At 38.2% G+C, this 23536-nt stretch overlaps 1 protein-coding gene across 2 annotated transcripts in view; it reads right to left on the bottom strand.

The window, feature by feature from the left end:
- Positions 1-480: 480 nt before the first annotated feature.
- Positions 481-23536, bottom strand: part of Rnf115 (ring finger protein 115) — an 85891-nt gene continuing 62835 nt past the window's right edge. For both annotated transcript variants that reach the window (XM_005413441.2, XM_005413442.2), the window contains 5 exons: positions 6369-6440; positions 5087-5159; positions 4066-4159; positions 1636-1751; positions 481-908 (listed from right to left, as the gene is read on the bottom strand). In XM_005413441.2, coding sequence (XP_005413498.1) covers positions 783-908; positions 1636-1751; positions 4066-4159; positions 5087-5159; positions 6369-6440 — 481 coding nt within the window. In that variant the 3' untranslated portion in view covers positions 481-782. The remainder of the gene's footprint in view (positions 909-1635; positions 1752-4065; positions 4160-5086; positions 5160-6368; positions 6441-23536) is intronic.

Below are 23536 nucleotides of genomic sequence, written 5' to 3'. Positions count from 1 at the left end.
ACCTGTTCCTTCCCACTTCAGTTTTGCTTTAACTTACTGTATGAGATTGAGACAAAACAAAGTCTATCAATCTCAGATTCCTGAATTAGTCATATCTTACTTCATTGCTTATGTGGACAAAAGTAGATGCTTTTACACAATTAAGACAAAAGGACTTTATATCATCAGGATTTTATCTTTTTGAGATAGGGTCTCACTATCTAGTTCAGGCTGGCCTTGAGCTCACTTTGTAGCCCAGGCTGGTCTCGAACTCACAATGATCCTCCTGCCTCCTGTCTCCTGCCTCAGCCTCCCTCAGCCTCCCTCAGCCTCCTGAGTGCTGGAATTACAGGCGTGCACCACTACACGCGGCCTAATCAGGATTTTAGTGTTCTGGTTCCTCTGAATTTACTGCAAAATACACTAATGATGAGACAAAGGTTGGAGAAGGAGGCGGAAACATCCACTACAGGGCCACATGACATATAGCAAGACCCTAGCTAGACTTCAAAGAACTCATTTTATTGAGACAGAGGGAAACCCATATGCTGTACTTAAGTTTCACACTTATAAAATTATCACTCTGAATTCAGGAATAAGAGGAATTTGGTTGTAGATACAATTCTTTTTGTAGATACTAACTTTAAATTTAGAGAAGAAAAACACTCATTGCATTAATATTATAGGTTGGGGTTTCTTATGTGATTCCTAAATCCATCTACTATTTTTTTGTTTTGATACAATTTACATCTATGGTAAGAAGACTATCTCCAACAGCCCTGGTTCAGGTGTGGTCTTTAGTTTCAGAAAGTCCATCGGTCATGTAGCTGGCTGTCATATCTGTTGCTTGCAGAAGCTCCAGAGCTCTGGGTTTGCCGAGTAGAGTCCTCACCATTTAAGCTCTTCCTACATACAGGACATGTGTCATGCTGAAACAGAAAGAGAGCACCCATGTGAACACGCTGACCTGAGAAGCTAGCGGTACTGAATGTATAAGAAACTCTAGAAGTTAACACATCCAAAACTATGATATGACAATTAGACTAAAATGTCATGCATTCCTACATAATACATACTGGGCTCCCAAACTGAACTTAAGCAAAACAGACAGAAAGAATTCCAGGGCAACAAATTAACAACTAACACATATTACCAAACAAAACCAATTTGAAACAGCAATCTGAGATTGGACAGGTGGCTAACTGCCCATCACTTTTCCATGTGGTCAAGAGGAGTGAACAAATTTTTTTCTTTAAAAAGACAGGAAGTAAATATTTTAGGCTTTGAAGACTATACCAACTCTGTTGCAATTACTCAATTTTGTCTATGTAACACAAAAATATCCATGTATAATTTATAAACAAATGAGCATGGCTACGTTCTAATAAAATTTGATTTACAAAAACAGATGGCAGGCCACTGTAGCCAGTGGGCCATCATTGCCAACCACCGGTCAGAAAAGTTCTGAAGATATAGTAATCTAATGAAAGAGTGATGGTGGCAGCCAAAATTTGCCAGGAATTTGAGACTAAAAATCTGATGTTTTGCTGTCTATGAACTGGTAACTACATTTTTACTCTGAACCAACTCCCCCAATCCCTAAAGATGTGACTTGCACAGCTGCCTCATCACAGATCACAACTGGCTTCTACTCACCAGTTCTAACCATGGCACAATACAACTGCTGTGGAAGAAGTGATTGCAGGGTAACTGCCGGACCTCCTCTTCAACTGTGTAATCGTCTTTACATACTGGACATTCTAAACCCATCTCTGTTAGAGGAACAAATGCCTTTTAAAGTAAACAAGCAGAATGAAGGACAATAAAACTAACCAAATATCTAATAATCTAAGGAACATATAAAGACCAAAGACAAAAGAAGTTGCATCCAAGTGGGAGGCAGAAAAAATGCAAGAATTTTACTTCAAAACAGTACAAGTAGTAAAAGATAGCGACATGAAAAACAGAAATGATGAATGGGGCCTACTCCAATAAGGCCTAGACAAGAACCATATGATAGCCTATATTCTAATGTAAAATGTTGAAAGGAAGACACTGAGGCGTATCTGTTAAGTAAAATAAGAAAAACATCTTCCTGTATGTGTGGAAGCCTTCTGGCAGTCAGTTTCTGCACAGAAGACAGTGACAACTTGTATACCACAACCAAGGGACTCATTTCAGCAATCTCAGCTGCTTCCAGTCAGTATTTCAAGCTACTTTTTCCCAGCTCTTTTACATATCATGCATCCTCTGAGTGCGACTGTCCTAGTCTTCTGTAGAAGTTGCTAACTAAAAGTTCTACCAGGAGGTGGTGCTACAGCATTGTGGCACCACCAGTACAGTTCAGGCCTTCAAATAAAGCCAGGAGCCTTCTTTCCTTAGAGGAAATGGTCAGAAACTACACTGGGAATTCCAAGCAGCAAATTCTGAGTTTTCCAAGTTTGGCAAAAAAATACCAGCTCGTGTACATCTCTACTCACTGGGGCATGTTCCATGCTCCCAAAGTGGTCAAGGCATTTGGACCACAACTATCACTTAATAGATTCACTCCTTTCTTTTTATTTCAACAACTTCACCCTAATTCCAACTTCTACTTCTCATGCCAAGTCTACTAGAAGTGCCTATTGGGCAGTATTTCCATTTCCAGGCCTTTAACCCTCCATATATATCTTACACTTTGTTACCAGCTAGTTTTCCCTGATGCTACCTTTTCAGCTCATCTTCACCTGGATTCTCAGCTGGCACTTCAAAATCAACAAATTCAAAATTAAAACCATCATATCATCATCTTACCCAAACCTAGGCCTACTCACTATCTCTGTACCCCATGATGGCAGCACCATCTTTCTTTTTTTTTGGTGTTTCTGAGACAGGGTCTCCCTGTGCAGTTCAGGCTGGCCTTGAGCTCACTTTGTAGCCCAGGCTGATCTCGAACTCACAACGATCCTCCTGCCTCAGCCTCCCAAGTGCTGGGATTACAGGCGTGCATCACCACACCCGGCAGCCACCTTTTGTGATATAAAGTTGTGAAATCTTACAATCACCTTTCATTTTCCCTCTCCTTTATCCCATTATGCAATCGGTGATAAAAAGCCTTTCTTCAAAATGAACTTCTAAATCAACCCTTTCCTGTCTGTGAGCACTGCCATCATTACCAGAACCACAACTAGACTGTTCCAACAGCCTCTTTAAACCTCTGCTCTGCTGTCTCTCATATCTGCTCTATTTTACACACTACCTCCAGGATAATCTTCCTAAAGAGCCTTGAATTCCCTCATTCTTCATTTTAAGGCATGCAAAACTTACCTACTATCTAAAACATCCAGCCCTAACTTTTCAACAACGTCCACCCTTTTTCTCTCGTCATCTGCCCCATTAGTCCTCAAATCAGATTCTATTTGAGATCTAATAAGGTCATTCTTCTGTATCTGACTTAAACATCATATCTGTATTTTATTTTTAAACTAGTTTATACTAGGGCTAGGTGTGGTGGCATACGCCTGTAATCCTTGCATTAGACAGGCTGAGCAGGAGGATCAATGTGAGTTCCAGGCCAACCTGAACTACACAGCAAGATCCTGTCTCCTTGTAAAAAAAAAATTAGTTCATACTTTTTCTTAAGCAAAATTATCTAAGATGACTCATCTTGCCTTTAAACCTTTGACTGTACACCTAAATGGAGAATGAAACTCTCAGCTCAAAATCATGTCCCTTATCACTAAATTCCTTCAGTGCCTATTCCCAGTCTCTCATTTATTCTCTTCCTCTTTCCCCAAGGTCAGTTTCACCTGTCCAACATTATTCCAAAATTTTAAACCATTTGATGAGTGTTGCTTCCACTAATAAGTTCTTCAACTAGTTAGAATCAAGTCTTACACATTTTTGTATCTCTTTATTTCCAACAGTACCTGAAAAGGGACTTGATAATGGCTCAGGAAATACTTGTTGATTAATCTCATGAAGGGACAGGTACCTTGCACACATGGTACCCACTACAGCTTCATTTTAATGTATCCAGTATGAGAAGGTACTGGAATTTTGAATAGATACCATAAGGTGACAAAATAAATATGAAAATAAACCTACCAACTTGTTCCTGAGTTACTGTCACTGTTGGAAGAGAAGTGATTTTTTCCTTGTCAGCTGGGGGAGGCCCTGTGTTTTCCAGTTGTCCTAAAAGCTACAAGAAAAGAAAAAGAAAAAGAAATGGCAGACATCTCAATATCCCTGGAAAGGGAGCTGCTCCAGCTGAGAATAAACATAGCAGATATTAGAAATGTTAGTTGTTCTTACTTCTGCCAAGGCTCCAAGAGGCTTAGGATTCCCCTTCCCTGCTATTAGAACACTTAAAATTCCTTTACAATTTCAGAGTGACATTAGTGTCAGTCTATAGACAGACCCATGATTGTAAGGCTCAGCTTTGGGGATAAAGCAACTTCGTGGTGGTAAAGAGTTGTAATGCCATGAATAAAACCATAGCTTTGTAAAAAGTAATACGTAACTGGTACAAAAATTTCTTTCTGCGAGAGGAAGACAATGGTGGGCATATGGAGAATAGCATAGGATAAGTCAAGAAACAGTTAATTACTGCCTATAAAAAGTTAGATATAAATGACATGCTTTCTGTGCTCAACAATCTACAAGGAGAATGAAAAACCAATCAAATTAAAATAAACATAAGCAAGTAGAAATTATACATGGCATGAGAGTACCTTTTTCTCTGCTTCCTTCCCCTACTTTGCTCCATCTAGCAGAAATCCCCGCTTGAACATGTGAGACCCTCTTTTTTGTGAAGTACTTATTTACAGGATCCTCACAGGACTGAACCAAAGGGCCAAAATACAATATACTGCTTCTTACAGGAGAAGTCTTGATTTTTCTCTGAAGGAGAAACATGTTCTGGAAATCCCCTTGGACATAGTCGATACATGGATGCTAAACTAAACCCATAAACCATTTACCTCTTTAGTAAAATAGAAACCCAAAAGCTCAAAACATTAGAGAAAGCAGAGTGACTGCAATTTCAAGAAAGTAGCAGAAGGAAAGCAGGAAGCCTGTGGAACCATGAGACACACTGAACAGACACCCTCAAAAGGCAGCTCCTCACCTGGGTTACAATGGCATCAAGCCCTGTCTGACCCCAGGCATAGTCCCCAGGGTTGGAGTGCAGCATCCCGCTCCTATACGTGAGATGAGATAGACAGTATTAGATGGAGTGCCCAGGCTCTGCCTTATATTACAGAGAAAGTTGGCAGAGGGTTCCTGTTCTCTCTTGAAGCTCGAAAGTCATTAGACTCAAGAGGCAAAGAATTTCTCTATTTTCAAGGTCAAACATTATCTAGAGATAGCTTCTCATTCTCTATGAATTTTACTTAAGCTGAACATAAAATGTGAAGTTACCTAAAAAAAAAAAAATCACATGACCTACAAGAGGAAAAAGACTGACTTGTTGCCTGTTGGTTAAGAAAAGTTTCTTTTCTCTGTTTAAATCAAACATAAATGGAGCTGCTTTTTAAGGAAGAGTTTTTCCTTCAGGGCTGGCCAAAATCTACAGCAAACTTCCCTCATTCAAAGAGGGTGCCCCATGGTCCTGGACAATGAGAAACTTTCTAGTAGAGAAGTAACCACAGCAGTCTCTCCAAATCACAACTCAAAGCAATTACAAAAAGAAATCTAGCATCATCTTTTTCTTGATGCTGCTAGTGGCACTACCCTGGATGATGGAGGTCCAGTTTCTGGTTCAAACCCAAAAGAAACAGAGGCTGGGAAATGGGTAAGTGTGGGGAAGGATTGAGGTCCCTCTGAGTAAAGAAGCCTTGCGAAGCGGCAAATAATTGAACAGACAAGAAGAAATTCCATCTTTAAACCCTATTCTACTTAAGCATCACTCTGATACTGAGTTATAGCTTTTGCTTCTTCTGAAAAACCTTACTTTGGAAAAAGAGTAAGTATGTTGTTTTCAACTTCTAAAATTGTTTGCTATGGTGGGAATCAAACCTAGGGCCTTGTGCATGCTAGGCAAGCCATCTACCATTGAGTTACAGACCCCCAGCCCTCCACATCAGAAAAGTTTAAGCAATAAAATCTTCCTATATGGTCTAAATGAGAAACTCACAAATTAGATACCAAGCCTAGCAGGGACTTTCTCATTTCCTGCCTCAACACAACACTCAGACCATAATATAAAGGGGAGGGGCAGTCCTCCAAAGCCTGAATAATAATGAAGAAAGTTCTGATTAACTTTGAGCTCAGCAAACAATGGCAGTCTAACAAGTTTCCAGTCATATCCACATACTCACCTACCCAGGTTTTCTCTATAGCACAGAAATGATAGCACCCAAAATGATGCTACTCTGGCAGAGTAAGGAAGGTAGCAATTAGTTACTTACCAAGAAAAAGGGTGTGAGGATCCAGGAATTGCAGAATTTGCAAAGAATCCTGCGAAGATCTGTTGTATTATTCTGTTTGAGGAGAAAAAAATTAGGTAAGACAACAAAAGAGCTGGCATGTCTGTAATGCCAGCATGCTGGAGGACGTTGAGGATCTTACAAGTCTGAGACCAGCCTGGGCTACAAAGTGAGCTCAAGGCCAGCCTGAATTGCAAAGGGAGACCCTATCTCAAAAAAAAAAAAAAAAAAAACAACAAAAGAAAGCACAGATACCCATGGCATCAACTACTTCCCCAACCACAATGGCTTTTCACTGACTATTACACAAGAGAGAGCACCAGAAATCAGTCTACTACCTAGTGCTGTGAGACTGTGCTATTATCTTTATCTGTGAGCTTTGTCATAGTATGGATTAAAAATTTTTTGTGAATTAGGCTGGAAAAGAATCTGATATTACAGTATATTTTTCAAATTAGGTTCCTCAGATCTCTGGCACAATATAAGGAAAGCTTAAAAGGGATGCTGAGCAAGTAGGATTCTAAACTAGATTTTTGTATAGCACTTATGGAACCTTTTTTTGTAAGTACGAGAATAATTCTATTTTAAAGGCGTTTCAGATGACTATAACACACACATACATTTGCTTGGCACTTCTCATTCTGAACACTTAAGATGGCAGATGTACCCATTTCTTTATCCTTATGAGTTGGGTCTTTGTTACCTTTTAAAGAGATATTGGGTTGATGCATTTCCTGTGTTCTGAATGATATACACTTGTAACTCCCTGGTTTCTACTTTATTAGGTCAATCAATGTATCTGTAACAGTATTAGACTTTCCCTGCTACTAAAGTTCAACAACAGTTAAGTATATTATTTTCTCTGTGGTTTTTGTTGTTTTTCTTTTTTGTATTGTGGTTTTACTGCTTATTTTTTAATTGACAGTTAAAAACACATATCTGTGGTTATAAAAGATAATGTTTGGACATATGCACACATTGTGGAATGACTAAATAAAACTTACAAACGATGCATTACCTTGTATACCTATTTGTAATGAAAATACTTCAAATCTGTCCTTGAAGCAAATTTTTTCAAACAGTACTGGTGACTGACCCCACAGCCGTCACACTGCGCTTCATCCTCAGCTCTTTTTGGGGGGTAGGGGGAAAGACAGGGTTTTGCTAAGTTAGTTAGGTTGGGCTTGAACCTGTGATACTCCTGCCTTAACCACCCACAGGGCTGGGATTATAGGTGCATATTACCATGCCCAGCTCTCCTAGCAATTTTCAATTAACTACCATCACCATAATGTACAATAGATTTCTTGGAGCTATCTTCCAAACTGAAATATTATGTTCTTTGACCAATATTTCCTCAATTCATCCTCGCAGATTTAGCCCTTGCTAAACACTATTCTGTTCTCTTCTTCTATGAGTTTGGTTTTTTAAAAAAAAAAAAAATTCCTGTTTTAAATATGTCCAAAAATTATTTGATAATCTTCCCTTGAGTGTAAGGTGGATTTAGTGACTCACTTCTTAACAAGGGAATATAGCAGACACAATAATGTGTGACATCCAAAACAAGACCAAAAAAAGCGCTGTGGCTTCCTTCTTATACTTCTCTTAGATTGCCTGCTCTAGGGCCAGAGATATAGCTCATGGGCACAAGCGCCTGCCTGCCAAGCGCAAGGTCCTGAGTTTGATCCCCAGTACCAAAAAAAAAAAAAAAGAGTGATTATCTGCTCTAGGAAAGCACCACTGTCAAGCAGTTTTATGAAAAGGTCCATGTGATAAAGAACTAAGGCCTCTTGCCCAAAGCTTGAACAAACTCGCCAGAACATGACCACTGCAATGGCCAACATCTTGACTCTTGAGGACCTTGAACCAGAGCCACCTAGCTAAACTACTCCTAAATTCCTGACCCACTGAATTTGTGAGATAAATGCTTGCTTTTTAAACTCAGTAAGTTTTGCGATAATTTGTTATACAGTAATAATTAACTACGATAGATTTGGATACTGGGAAGTGGGCACTGCCATAATAAAAACCTAGGCTCAGGTATATAACTCAGCGTCACAGCACTTGCCTGGCAACCACAAGGTCCTGAGTTCAATTCCCAGTACGAAAAAACCCCTATAACCTAAAATGTGGACTATCTCTAGAACCCAGCAGCAGGCATAAGGTAGAAAGAGTGAGGAAAGCACCAGAGAACATTTGAAGAACCCTGAAGAAACAGTTATGAGGCCCAGTGTGGTGGTGCACACCTGTACATCCCAAATATTAAAGAAGCTGAGGCAGAAGGATTACAAGTTTGAAGCCAACCTGGACAACTTAGTGAGACTCTACCTCAAAATAAAATTTAAAAGGTGCTGGGGATGTAGCTCAATGTTACAGTACTTACTTAGCATGCTCCAGACCCTGGGTTTAACACCCAGCACTGTAAAATATAACACTTCAAGGGTATAAGGACACAGCTTACTGGTAGAGCACTTGCCTAGCGTGTGTGAGACTTTGGGTTCAATCCCCAGTATCTCCCCCCAAAAAACCAAAATACAACAACCACAACCACAAACAACAGAAACACAATGGCCTTCGAGGAAGTTATGGATGAGAGCTTAAGCAAATGCTGGGAGAATCTTAAATGGAAACTAGAAGGACAAAGATCCTTACTATGTACCCACAAAAGCCGCTGCATGCCTTCTACATGGACTGTAGAAGCAGAGACTCAAGCTGGAAGATGATCTAGCTAAAGAGATTTTCCATACTAAAAACTGTATTTTCCATACAATAACAATAACAAAAACAAAAAAACAGTGTCCATAGAGTTGGTTTCTTCTAGACCCTCTCAGGAAAATCTATTCCATATCTTTCTTAACTTCAGCAATCCTTGTTATTTCTTGGTTTACTGACCCAGTGCCCCAACCCTTGCCTCTTGGCTTCTTGCTGCTTATGATAACTAAGAAGAGGAGAGGGACAAATTAAAGGAAAGATAGTTAAAAAGAATTAAAAGTGTATAATGCTTAGGAATTCCTAATGGCAAGACTCTCAATAAGATCCACAAGATACTCAACATTTGGAGAGGGGAAAAAAAGGACTTCTGGGAAGGTGGCAGAGCAGTAAGTAGCAGTGTGTCAGCCTCTGAGATCCAGGCACTGGTATATAACAACTTGCAGAAGAAAAGGATGGAGGTGGATCCCTGGGACCCAGGAAGGATCTGAAAGAGAACTGGAGCTCATGGGGAAAGTGAGGAGACAGACCTCAAGGCAGAAAGAGAAGAGGGCAAACTGCACTTTCTCCCTGATTCCTGGCTCACAGTGTGAGAAAAGAGACTCAAACCTACAGGCACAGTGAAGGTGGGTGACCCCAGAGGCCTCCACAGCAGGTGACTCCGGAGGACTCCACAGAAAAATGCACCAGTGGAACACAGCAGTAAATGCAGTAAACTACAACAGCCAGTGGGTGACTTCAGTCCAAGAGTCCCCTGGAGAGAGGGAGCTTGCCCAGGTGCCATTTTAGCGAGGGGCCAGTTGAACCTGGGACTCAGGGCAGGCTTGGGTTGGTTTCCTCTCAGGGTCCCGATCAACTGGGTGAGGCACAACCACAGGAGACATCCAGGGTCAAGGAGTGAAGGTCAGAGGCACCCAGAGTGTTGTAGGCTGAACTCAGTTCCCAACCCCACAATCAAGAGGCCAGGATCAGCCTGAACTTCTGTGGAGTTGAAAGCAACAGAATTGGCACCCTGTCCTATTCCTATTGCAGGCCTGCTGGGATTACCTAGTATCCTGCCCTAATCCTACTTCAGGTTTGTTGGAATCATATAGGATGGATCAGGGCTCTGTTTCCTTTGTGTACCAGAGGCAGTGGAGACACACCTGGAACTAGACACTACCACGAACTGTAGCCCCCAGAACATAACCAAAGGCCTGAAATCAAAGAGAAATCCTTTTTTCCCTTGCTTATTTTTATTTTTGTTCTCTTTCTTTTTTTTCTCTTGTTTTTGTTTTTTCATGAGTGTGAACATTGTTTTTAGTTTGTTTGTTTTGGTTACATTTAGTTCTTTTTGCCTTTTCCTTATTTCCTTCCTGTTTTCTTCACCAGTTTCCCAAAGCTTGACTAAATTTTCCTTTGTTCTTCAGCCTTGATTCTAACCTCTTTCTCTTCTATTATTTCTCTATATTTTCCTCTTAAGCCTCTTAAATTTTTTTCCCCAAGGGTAAAATTGCTCTATTGAAGGGATATTTACTGTATATAATTTTTAAATTTGGTTTAGATCTTGTTGTAACTATAAATCCTGTACCTGTGGTTTAAGGTGGCAAATCAACAGTTCCCAATTTGTCATTCTCTAGACTGTACTTGATGCTATTGTTATTACTTCCTGTTACTACTTTAGCCAAGGTGACATAGTTGTTGTTCTTTATATACCAATATTGAGATTGTCTGGGGGTCATAAACAATACCACAGTCCAGTACCAAAGAACTTGGTGCTAGGCCAAATTGGCAGCAACTTCTCATCCTAATAAATTGAAGAGGCAGGATCTTGGGACAGACTCAAAAGCCAAAAGCCAGCTACACCTAGAAGACATCTCTGAAAAGTAATTACTTCCTAAAAAGGTCTCAATACTAGTAACAAAGCTACCTACCATAAGCAATTTACAATCAACACAGAAAACACATTTTTAAAAATAGAAAATGAGAAGACAAGAAACGAGATGAAACCCCAGACCCAAGGCAATCCAGAGCATTGAGGTGGAAGAAATCAAAAGCCACCCAACCTAAACTTTCTTAAATGGTAGCAGCATAAGTAACAAAGGAAATAAATGAGGCTCTAGAAAGAAACAAATAAGAAATAGTTCCACAGATAACAAAAGAGATAATGACCATAATGAAGAACATGGTTAGAGAATCTAAAGTAATACAGATTTAATAACAAAATAAAACCAAAAACCAAAAAACAGAGGAGCTTAAGAAAGTGATGGAAAACCATGAATCCCCAACATAGGAAAGATTTGGATTACATGAAACAGATTCAAACAGTTATCCAAGAAATTTAAAATTCTATTGAAAGTATATGCAGCAGAATCAACCAATGTAAGGACAGACTATCAAGTATAGAAGACAGGTTTGTGGTCAGTGATCATTACATGAAACACTTCTTAAAAACAGCAAGGGACCATGAAAAATCAATCCAACAGCTGCTAGATGATGCAAAGAAGAATAACATAAGATTGACAGGAATCAATGAAAAATCAGAAGATAGCACAAAGGACATAATAACCTGTTCACAGAAGTAATGGCAGAAAATTTCCCAAAGAGGGAAAAAGAATTGACATACAGTAACTGAAGCATACAGAACTCCCTGAGCAGAAAAAAACTACACCAAGGCATATAATAGCCAACATGCCAGAAATTCAACACAAGAACAGAGTATTAAAAGCTGTTAGAGAAAAGAAACAAATCACCTATAAAGGAAAGCCCATCAGAATCACAGCAGACTTCTCAACACAAAACTGTAAGTCAAGAAAAATGTGAAGTATTTCAAGCCTTAAAACCTCCTCCAACCCAGATTAAAGTACCTCACAAAATTATCTTTCAAAATTGATGGGGAAGCCAGGCATGGTGGCACACACCTGTAATCCCAGCACTCGGGAGGCTGAGGCTGGGGGACTGTTGCAAGTTCAAGACCAGCCAGGCTACAAAGTGAGCTCAAGGCCAGCCTGAACTGCATAGGGAGACCCTGTCTCAAAAAGACAACAAACAAACAAAAAGATTGATGGGGAAATAAGATACTTCCAGGATAAAGAACACCTGAAGAAAATCATGACCGCCAAACTAGCACTCCGAAAAGTTTTGAAGGATATTCTAGAAAAAGACAACAATTCCATGAATCCCAACAGAATGAATCCAGCAGGCAAGGCAAGCAAATAAACAGAGAAAAGAAAGAGAAACAAAAACAGGAAAATAATATAACAAGGATAAGTCAGTACATATCAGTTATAAACATCAATGTAAATGGTCTCAATTCACCAATCAAAAGAAACAGACTGGCATAATGGATCAAGAAACAAGACCCAACAATATGCTGCATACAAGAAACACATTTAACTCAGAAAGAAATTCAATGCCAGACGTGGTGGTGCACACCTGTAATCCCAGCACTCAGGAGGCTGAGGCAGGAGGATTGCTGTGAGTTCAAGGCCTGACTGGGCTATAAAGTGAGTTCAAGGACTGCCTGAACTGAAAAGCAAAATCCTATCTCAAAAAAAAAAAAAAAAAAAAAAAAAAAAGTGAATAAACTAAGAGGAAGAGATAACAATCATAAATATATACGCACCAAATATCAGCACATCCAGCTATATAAAACAAACATTAATGGACTTGAAAATTCAAATAAGCACTAATACACCTGTAATGGAGGACCTCAACACCCCACTGCTACAAATAGATCAACATGACAACCCCCCCCCAAAAAAACAAAGTCACATTAGAACTGAACCAAATTTTTGAACAAATGGACTTAGTAGATATTTACAGAGTGTCCCACTCCACAACAGAATACACATTCTTGTCAGTTACACACAGGACATTCTCCAATATACACACATACTAGCCCATAGAACATGCTTAAGTAAATGCAAAGGAACTGAAATAATCCCATGCATATTATCAGATCATAGGGCAATGAAACTGGAAATCAATGGCAACAGAAACCACAAAAAATGCATAAACACATGGAAATTAAATAGCACCTTCTTGAACAATAGATGGTTCGCAGACTAAATTAAAGAAAAAATTAAACAGTTTCTACAATTCAATGACAATGCCAATACAACATATTGGAACTTACGGGATGCAATGAAAGCAGTTCTATGAGGGAAATTTATAGTGGTGAATTCTGTTTTCAGAAAAACAGAATGAGCTCAAATAAATAATATAGTATTGAACCTTAAGCTTCCAGAAAAAGACAAGTTAAATCCAAAGCATGTATGAGGGAAGAAATTATAAACATCAGAGCAGAAACTAATGCAACTGAGACTAAGAAAACAATACAAAGAATCAATGAATTGAAGAGCTGGTTCTTTGAAAGATTAAATAGAAAACCATTAGCCAATCTTATCAAAAAGAAAAGAAAAAGGGGCTGGGGATTTAGCTCAGCGGCACAGCGCCTGCTTGGCAAGCTCAAGGTCGTGAGTTTGATTCCCGGTACCAGGAAAAAAAAATATGATTAGGAACGAAAAGGGTAAAGTCACAACAGACCCTGAAGAAATCCAGAAGATCATCAATACCTACACTTTGAGAACCTGTACTTAAAGATGAAAAACACAGAAGAAATTAACAGATTCTTTGATACATATGATCAAAGCTTAATCAAGAAGATATAAAAATTCTAAATAACCCAGAAACTGAATAAGTAATTTAAAAACTATCAACAAAGAAAAGCCCAGGTCCTGGGGGAGGTTCACTGCTAAATTCTATAAGAAATTTAGAGAAGGTCTAATGCCTCTACTCCTCAAACTTTAGTTTTGTTTTGTTTTTTTGTCTTTTTGAGACAAGGTCTTCCTATGCAGTTCACGCTGGCCTTGAGCTCACTTTGTAGCCCAGGCTGGTCTCGAACTCACAGTGATCCTCCTGCCTCAGCCTCCCAAGTGCTGGGATTACAGGCATGCGCCACCATGCCTGGATAACTTTTTAATGAAATTAAGAGGGAAGCAACACTCCCAGACTCATTCCTGGAAGCAACCATCACCCTGATACCCAAACCAGAGAAGGAGCCAACCAAAAAAGAGAACTACAGGATAAATTCAAGACATTTTTAGGTAAATGGATTCACCTTGAGACCACTGGTGAAATAAATTAGACACACATGTTTAAATACCACATTGTTTCTCTTATGTGAGAAACCAAAAGCACAAATAAGGATCAAAATGGATGACTGATATGGAGAAGTAGGAAGAAAATGTTGAAATGGGAAGGGAAACAAGAAGGGGGAAGGAAAAGGGGGAAAAAAGAGAATAGAAGGGAAAAAACAGAGACAAAGCTTTTGTAAAGAAGGAGAAGAAGAAGGGTTGGGGAGGGGAACTGGGAAAAAAGAAGAATCAAAATATATTCTGTACAGGTACTAACTCCCTATGATATTATTTTAAATAATACTTTTATGTGTATTAAAAGTGTATCCATACATTTAACTTTAAAAAAAATTTTTAAAAGCACTTCAGGTTTAAGCTGAAAGGTGCAGAGATGGTACAACATGAAAAGAGAAGCCTTTCAACCCTTCAAATTTCTGCTGGAAAGCAAGCTAAGAAAACTATGTAGCTGAAACTATGAACTACTTTTCCTGGAAAAGAAAGGATGAGTCATAGGATTAGGTCAAGAGCACAGAGAGAGGAATCAAGACGCACAGAGAGAGGAATCAAGACCCACAGAGAACTCCTGGTCAAAGTAAGTCTTAATCAAGGAACTTCCAGTATTTGTTCAGACAAGTACCAGAACTGTTGTAAACGAGAAATGTTTCTGTGTCTCCCATGCCCCTTTTTTTGAACAGGAATGTCTAGAAATGTTTATCAAGTCACTGTCTGTCCATATCTCTGTACTGTATATTGGGTATATGGCAGGCAGATAACTTGACTCTTTGGTGTACAAGTCTGCATAACAGACACAGCCTCACCCACACTTGAACCTAAATTTAAAGGGCAGCCATCTAGATTTCAAGCTGATGCTCCATAAATAGATTTTGGGAGGTGAGTATATTTTACACATGGAAGAAGTGTAAACAATTTGTGGCCACAGGGGTAACTGTGATGGTTTTAAATGTCTACAAATTTAATGCTCTCCTTTAAAGAGATGGAACTTAAATTTGTGTCCCTTTAAAAGTGGGCTGGACTTAGTGACTTCTTACAAATAAAGTATGGCAGAAATAATAAATTAGGATATAAAAAGGCACTGTGATTTTATTCTTTTTCTTCTGTCTCTCTTGGATCACTTACTCTGGAAGAATACAGCTGCTAAGACATGGAAACATTCAAATAGGCTTATGCAGGGCTGGGGAAATAGCTCAGAGGCACAAGCACCTGCCTAGCAAACACAAGGTCCTGAGTTCAATTCCCAGTACCAAAAAAAAAAAAAAAAATCAAAAAGGTCTATGGTGAAGAACTGAGCCCTCTGGGCAAGACTCATGTGAGTGAACCATCTTCAAAGCAGATCCTCCAGGTCCAGTTAAGTATTCAGATGATCACAGCTAATATGTTGATATCACTTCATGAAATCCTTCACCAGAACTACCTTGCTAAGTTGCTCCTAAGTTCCTGATCCTCAGAAATACTGATAATAAATGTTCTCATATGCTGTTAAATTAGTTACATAACACTAGATAACTCACATTCTCTGCCCACCCCCTCCAATTGCTAGTGACAAGAAGAGTAAATTGTCACATGCTTTAAGAAATGATAACCAAGTTTGAGAAATAGCCTAGTTCCTTAAAGCTCTACAGTAGTTTATCTCATCAGCAACTGATCAGCTGATGATTCCTCTTTCTTTGAAAGTCAGATGCTGGCTCCTCATCTTCTTAGCAGTAAATGACTGTTCAGAGTAGCTCCAATAAGTGTGTAAGCTGTTGTTGAGAAACTGTGAGAGTGTGAATGTGTGTAGATTCATGTGAATGTGTCTCTGTATGTGTCTGAGACATGGTCTGACTAAGTTGCTAATTGCCTGGACTGAGCTTGAATTTGTGATCCTCCTGCTTCAGCCTCCCAGAATGCTGGTGTTACAGGCATGTGCCACCACACCAGGTTAAACTGTTTCTTATTAAAGTTAAATGTGATAGTGAAAGTGGGGGACAGAAAGGTAGTATATGATTTCAATGTTACCAACTCACAGAAGAGGAAAATCAACCCACACAGGGTCTGGAGGAGAAATCACATTCTAGGTCTTATTTTCCACAGCTGTACTCTCTCTCAATTATCCACCTCCTCTCCTAGCTGTTCTTTCTCAGTCTCCTCCTTTGCCTATTCCTCCTTATCTTTCAATCTTCAAATCACTGCCAAGACTAAATGCTCTGGCACCTCAGGTGTTCCCCTCCCCTCCTTTCTCTACTATTTTCTATCCTCACTTCTTTGGCAGTTGCATCCTTTTACAACTTTAAATAACACACATACAGGAATCAACTTTCAAATTTTATTTCCAGCCAAGACACCTGCCTACTCAGTATCTTCACCTGTATTTACAATAAACACCTCAAAATTATTATGTCCCAAACTAAATGAACTCTAATGTTTTCCTCCAAACTAGTTCCTCCAGATTTCCCCATGTCAGCTGATGGTGGCTCCATTTTTCTACTCAGTCCAAAAACACTGGTGTCATCCCTAACTTTTTTCTGTTACATCACACATCTAATCAGTGAATCCTATAACGCTTATTGTCAAAATACATCTAGAATTAAATCATTTTTCACTACTTTCATCCAAGCCACTGGTACCTCTAGCTTTAATGTAACTGTCTCTTAAATGGTTTCTGTTCTTGCCTCTACCCTTGCAGGCCTCCATTTTATTCCCAGCATAGCAGAATCATCAGTTTAAGACATAAATTAGAACTAGACAATCACTGGACAAAAAATCCTCTCAATGACCAAGTAGGTGACTCTCTACATGATGTAATACCCTCTTCCTCATCCCCACATCCAGAAACTTCTCTGAGATCTCATCTCCTAATATTCCCCAATCTTCTCCATAGTGGTCTTCTCTTACTGGCACATGCCTAGTACATACACTCATTTCCTTCTTTCTACTCAAATGCCTTTTCAATAAGGTCTTCACTAACCATGCTTTGAAACATCACTTCCCACTCCATATTTCCTATCTATGCTTTTGAAATTTTACACACAATCTCCCTTGCTTTTTTCCCCATAGCACTTACTACTATTTAACACTGTTTATTCTACTAGTTTGTCTTGCCTCATTAGTTCTTAAACTCAAGGCAGCTGTTTTTCACTGTTTTGTTCATTACTGTATGTTCAACATCTAGAATGACATCTGGCACATAGTAATAAGAAATGTTTGTTGAGTGAGCTAGGAGGCCCCTAGACAGGCCCCAAATAGATGTAATCTGAACATATAAAAGGTTATATAAACATGTATAATATGATTGATCCTATTTCAATTATAAAGATGTAGGTATCATCTGTGTGTGTGTGTTTATTTAAAAGGACATAGGAAATTACCTACCAAGGTGTAACTGGTAGCTAGGTGTGGAATCACGTGCCCATAATCCCAGTTGAAGGAGGCTCAGGCAGCAAGATAGCAAGTTCAAGTCTCACAAGGTCAACTTAGTGAAACTTTGTCCCAAGAACTACAAAGGGCTGGGGATGCAGTTCAGGAGTAGAGAGACCCTGGGTTCTATCCCCAGTACTAGAGTGAGGGAAGATGTGGGTAATGCTCTTTTTAACTCATTAAAAAAAAAAAAAAGAAACCCTAACATTGTTGTTATCTTTCTTTTTCTTATTTAAAAATCAAAAAAGTCAATTCTCAAAATCCAAGTTGTGATCAGTATCAGAAAACTATGATTAGAAACCTCAGAATCTAGGATTAACTTTGACAATATATTATGGAAGAAACCTTCCTAGATGTAGTGCATCTCATGAAGCAATCTGGAGACAGATTAGCACTAAAATCAAAGGTCTTTCCTTTGTATCTCAGGGAAGGTAGTTAAAATACAATCAATAAAAAAGGAAGGATAAGCAGGTATGGTAGCACATGCCTTTGATCTCAGCACTTTGGAGGCTGAGGCAGGAGGATTGCTGTGAGTTCAAGGCCAGCCAGGACTACATAACCAGACCCTATCTCAAACAAACAAAAAACCCACAAATGTTAATAGAGTATGGTACACTACCTAAGAAGGTTTCCTAGATGAGGCAGGAGGACTTCAGTGAGTTCAAGGCCAGCCTGGACTACATAGCAAGACCCCATCTCAAACAAACAAAACCCCCTACAAATGTTGAGTAAGGTACACTAAAATAAAGATGAGCTTTAATGTAATAAGTGCAAACTATCTCTAGTATCTGTCTTTGTGGCAGCCTCCACTGGCTGTAAAGTATGAGTGTGCTGGTAATATCTAATACAGACAAGAGTGGAAAAAACTAAGAAGCATAAATAATTTCCTACTCTAAAAAATTATTTAAGGTAAAATATGAATAGTTCCTCAGGCTTCATCACAGTATGAATAAATTTTCTCCTAAAGACCATGCAATTTCCTTTGTTGATTTTACATATACCAAACAACAATCTCATTACTTTTATTTCTCCATATCTAAGAAATCCAAAGAAACAAGCAGAAATGAATTTCACAGTCAATGAAATACAATAATCCCAAGTGTAAACTAATAAAATGATCTTCTCACACAAGTTAAATTCATTTACGGTTATTATTATAAAATGAGCCAAACTATTCAGGCCTTTGATTATACCTAGATAAAATTATTATTTGAGAGCTCTATACTAGAGGCAAAGCATACTGTTTAAGCACACTTAATAAATATTTACAGAATGAACGAATGGTACGGGGTTTATACTTCACATTTAAAAAAAGTTTTCATTCACACCAATGAAGTGGCCAATGAAAATAAATTTCATTTCAGGGAAACTCTTTAGGTTGGTGGTAAGAGCATACTAATAATCTATGAAGACTAATCTTTCACATCTTATTTCTTAAATACAAAGTACTCTGTGCATAGTGAAGTTAGCAGATGAACAGAAGGCTGAGGCATAGCCCATGGAAACCATGGCTGAAAGCTTGATGAAAAAGACTAAAAGATACTGATATTTAAAAAGCAGTAGGACAGATTGTTAGCAAGAAGGCACAATAAAAAATGTTTTTAAATCTATAAAGCATAAAAATTATAATCTACTTTAAAAACAGGGTGACATAATCATGATACTACTAAAAAGTAGTAACAAATATATGAATGATCTGGGCAGATCTGTTAACTGTGTAGAGCAAAATGCCCCAAAGATATGCTGGGCTGTATTTACACTTCATACCAAAAAAAAAAAAATCTACTTACATACATATGTGCCTTGGAAGTAGTTTCTGAGAAAGGCAGGGAAATGCTTAATTCTTTAAAAAATGGGGGATGGCGGGGGGAAAGACTATCAGATATTGTTAAAAAATTTCTAAGTATCACTTTCTAAATACAATCCCAATTCTGTATTGTACTGGCTCCACTATATATTTAACTGCCTTTATACACTTTGGCAATTTACCTAACCTGTGACTCAAATTTTCCTATAAATGGAGATAATCACAGTACCTTCTCCATATGGTTTAAGAGAAGATTTACTGATGAAGCACTTAAGACTAGTTTCCATCACATACTTTTAACTATTATTACTACTCATTCATATGCTCCATGTACTTCTTAGAAACATAATTATCCATCAATTAAAAACAAATATGGGCCGGGCATGGTGGTGCACACCTGTAATCCCAGCACTTGGGAGGCTGAGGCAGGAGGACTGCCATAAGTTCGAGGCCAGCCTGGGCTACATAGTGAGTTCAAGGCCTGCCTGAACTACATGGCAAGACCTTGTCTCAAAAAAAACAAAAATCAAAACAAAAAAAATATGTTTAATATCTACTATAAAGACACTAAGCTAGAAGTTAGGAATATAGAGATGAATAAAACACCACACTGGGCCATTAATCCCTAAGTAACTAAAAAGTTTGTAATCATTCTGTTGTCATTATTGAGTTTTGGTATCAGGATTACATTACTGTCATCAAATGAACAAAAAGATGTCCATCTCAGATAGAATGGCAAATAATTTATAAACCTTTAAAGAATTCCTATGTTACTTAAACTATTCCCAAGCTGGACATGGTGGCACACACCTTAATTCCAGCACTCTGGGAGGGTGAGGGGAAAGGGTCACAAAATCAAACCCTAGAGCCTGAGCAACTTAGTAAGACCTTGCCTCAAAATAAAAAATGGTCTGAGGATATGGCTCGGTGTAAAGGTCCTGGGTTCAATCCCCAATATCACCAAAAGAAAACAAATAAAAACCATTCTCAGCCACAAAGACAGCAACTTCCTTGGTGTTTTGTTTTGTTTTTTGGTTATTGTTAGGGAACGAACCCAGGGCTTTCCCACTGAACTACAGTCCCAGGATATCTCTCCTCCTTTCTGAAACCAAGTGTTGTGCTAAGTCTCACAGCCTGGTCTCAAATTTGCAATCAATCCTCCTGCCTTATCCTCCCAGAGTGCTGGGATTCAAGGCATACACTGCCGTGCCTGGCCCTCATTCATTTTATGACAGTAATATAATACTGACACCAAAACTCAATAATGACAACAGAAGAAAATTAAAGGCCAGCCCCCTTTTCAATAGAAGCAAAAATCCTAATTTAAAGATTAGAAACATTTCCACTAAGGCATTAGTACATTAATGCTCCTTGTCAAGCAGTTTTATTCAAACATTATAGTGTTGAGTCAACATTAGAAAATCCGTTCACTAATAAAATGCACTGTTTAATGGAAAAAACTGTAAGGCCATTTTGATGGGATTCCAAAAGGCATATGATAAAAGCACTAGTCATTAAGTAAAAGTCTCTGAGAAATTAGGGATAAAACTAAACTTTTAAAATATATAGCACATATGCTAGGAACTAAAAGCAAACATGCTTACAAAAAAAAAAAACCACTATTTCAGTCCCACTAAAGGCAGAAAGTCCAGATACCTACTATTAGATGATTTTGTTTTGATAGGACAGTAGTGACATAAGAAAAAATGAGAGACATAAACACAGGAAAGAAAAATATAATCTGTATTTGTAGACTATATGACTGCTAATCTAGAAAGCCCAAGAGAATAAAATGAAAACCTGTTAAAAGAGAATTCAACTAAGTAGCAAAATGATGGGTAACAAAAAAAATTTCAGCAATAATTATGAAACTTTAGTGAATGAAATAAAAAAATGCCTGTACCTTCTGCTCAATTTTGCTGTGAACTTAAAACTGCTCTAGAAAATAAAATCTATTTAAAAACAAACAAATTGAAACAAGAGTCTTGGGCCTAAATTAAAAGTTTCAATATTGTTTAAAAATGCCAACTATCCTCAAATTCATATATATGATGCATTTCCACTCAAAATCCCAATGGGATGGGGGAGCAGAGACTGGTTATCTAAAATCCACTTGGAAGGATAAACATAACATAAACATTAAGAAATCTTTGGAAAAGAATAATGATGAAGGGGATTTTTCTTACCAAGTATTAAAATATACTCTAAAATCACAACAAGTAAGGCAATATGGTATATGCAAAGAAAAATACAAAGAAAAAAGATGAATATAAAATGCATATATAGTAAAGATGATATTTCAAAGCAGGTGGATTATTCAATAAATTATGCTGCAAATAACTGGATACTGATTTGGGGAGGGAATTAGATCCTTAACTTAAAAATACACAAGAATAATTATCCACCAGAGGTGTGGGCATAAAACCTAATCAGGGCCAGAAACTCTCCATGAAGGTTGACAAATGACATATATTCTGAGAGAAATTCTCTAATAGTCTTGAAAATTTGGAACCATTTTCATTTTACATAAGGAGAGCTTAATATTGTTATCATGATGTCAACACAGGAAAGCAGATTTTACAGAGACAAAGGAAAGGTGACAGACAGATGAAGATAACATATTGACAGAAAATATACAGACTTCTACTTTACATCAGTGGTTTTTATATCAACCCAAGAGAGTAATTTAGAAATCCAAATAAGCAATTTCCTAGTCACAATAAATGGGAGGTACCATTCATTCACTTTACTAAGCAGAAAAGAGGAATGCAAGCCACTCTGCAGTAAGCAGGAAGATGGCCAGGCCCAACAAAGAACTGCCCTCTAAGGCTGACAGTAGCGGTGCATGCTTGTAATCCCAGGACACAGGAGGCTGAAGCAGAAAAATTCAGAATTCAAGGCCAGCCTGGGCTACAATAGTGAGTGCAAAGTCAGCCTGAACTACATAGTGAGACCCTGTCTCAGAACAAACACTCTAGATAAGGGATAATCTTGCAACCAGCTTTTGTAATGGCACTTTTGTTGCTGGATAAAAGCAGAAGGTTGAGAATCCTGTTTAAACCTTCAATGCTGGGTCACTATGAGGGAAAAAGTGAATCCAGATCTTCTGCAAAGACTCAGGAGGAAACTAGCATACAGTAACTTTCCCTTTAGAATATTTACCAAATCTAAGACTACACAGCAGCAAATGAAACAGGTAAGTGGAAGCTTTAGAAAAGTCGAAGATTACACACTACTTGACCAAGATGAGAGTTCACGATCCCTTAATTATTCTCTATAAGCCCAACAAGAAAAGACTCGATCCTCTCAGAGAAAAATAACATTATCTAGAACTTCTACAATTTTTAAACAAAACTATCTACATTTAATCAAAAATTACTAGACACACCAAAGGACAGGACCAATAACAAAAACTAAGAAAAAATAAGTAACAGAAATAAATCCAGCAGTGAAGATATAAATTAAGTTTTAAAAAACTAGTGGGTCTACTTAAAGAAAAATATTAAACAATGATGCTAATATTAAATATTAAACAGGAGAAAATTCATCAAGAAATTACTTAAATGACTGAAGTTTAGAAAACACTGAGTCACAACTTCTTTGTTGACGACACCCATAAAAAGGGAGGTACCCAGACTTGATGTGTTTTATAAGTGATAGTAAAACACAAGTCAGAGGACTGTTAAAGCATTGTTAAATATTAAATAAATACTAACTCAATGGTACAATTAATCTGGAACAGTATGCCCTTTTCCTATTAGTTGTAGTTAATAGAACAGCTACTTAGCAGACATTGTGGCTAAGTCCACCGTGACCCTAAATCCATTCTCCACAGCCTTCTCGTCACCTCTTACTATAAAGGTTAGAAAAACTAAATCTATGTTCTCCCACTTTTACTTACAGCTGAGAGCACAGAGCATATGGCACAGTGTTTACTATATGCAATTTTTTTAGAAGAGGGTATGTGGTAGGTGGGGAAGTAGAATACCTCCTTTAAGAAATTAAGTCCTGGGGGCTGGGGATTTAGCTCAGCGGCAAAAGCGCCTGCCTGGCAAGCGCAAGGTCGTGAGTTCGGTTCCCGGTACCGGAGAAAAACCAAAAAA

Source organism: Chinchilla lanigera, unplaced genomic scaffold, assembly GCF_000276665.1.
Source record: "Chinchilla lanigera isolate Chin_1 unplaced genomic scaffold, ChiLan1.0 scaffold00167, whole genome shotgun sequence".
NCBI classification, from domain to species: domain Eukaryota; kingdom Metazoa; phylum Chordata; class Mammalia; order Rodentia; family Chinchillidae; genus Chinchilla; species Chinchilla lanigera.
The sequence above is the reverse complement of the archived record's forward strand: the minus strand, read 5'-3'. Positions and strand labels throughout refer to the sequence as shown.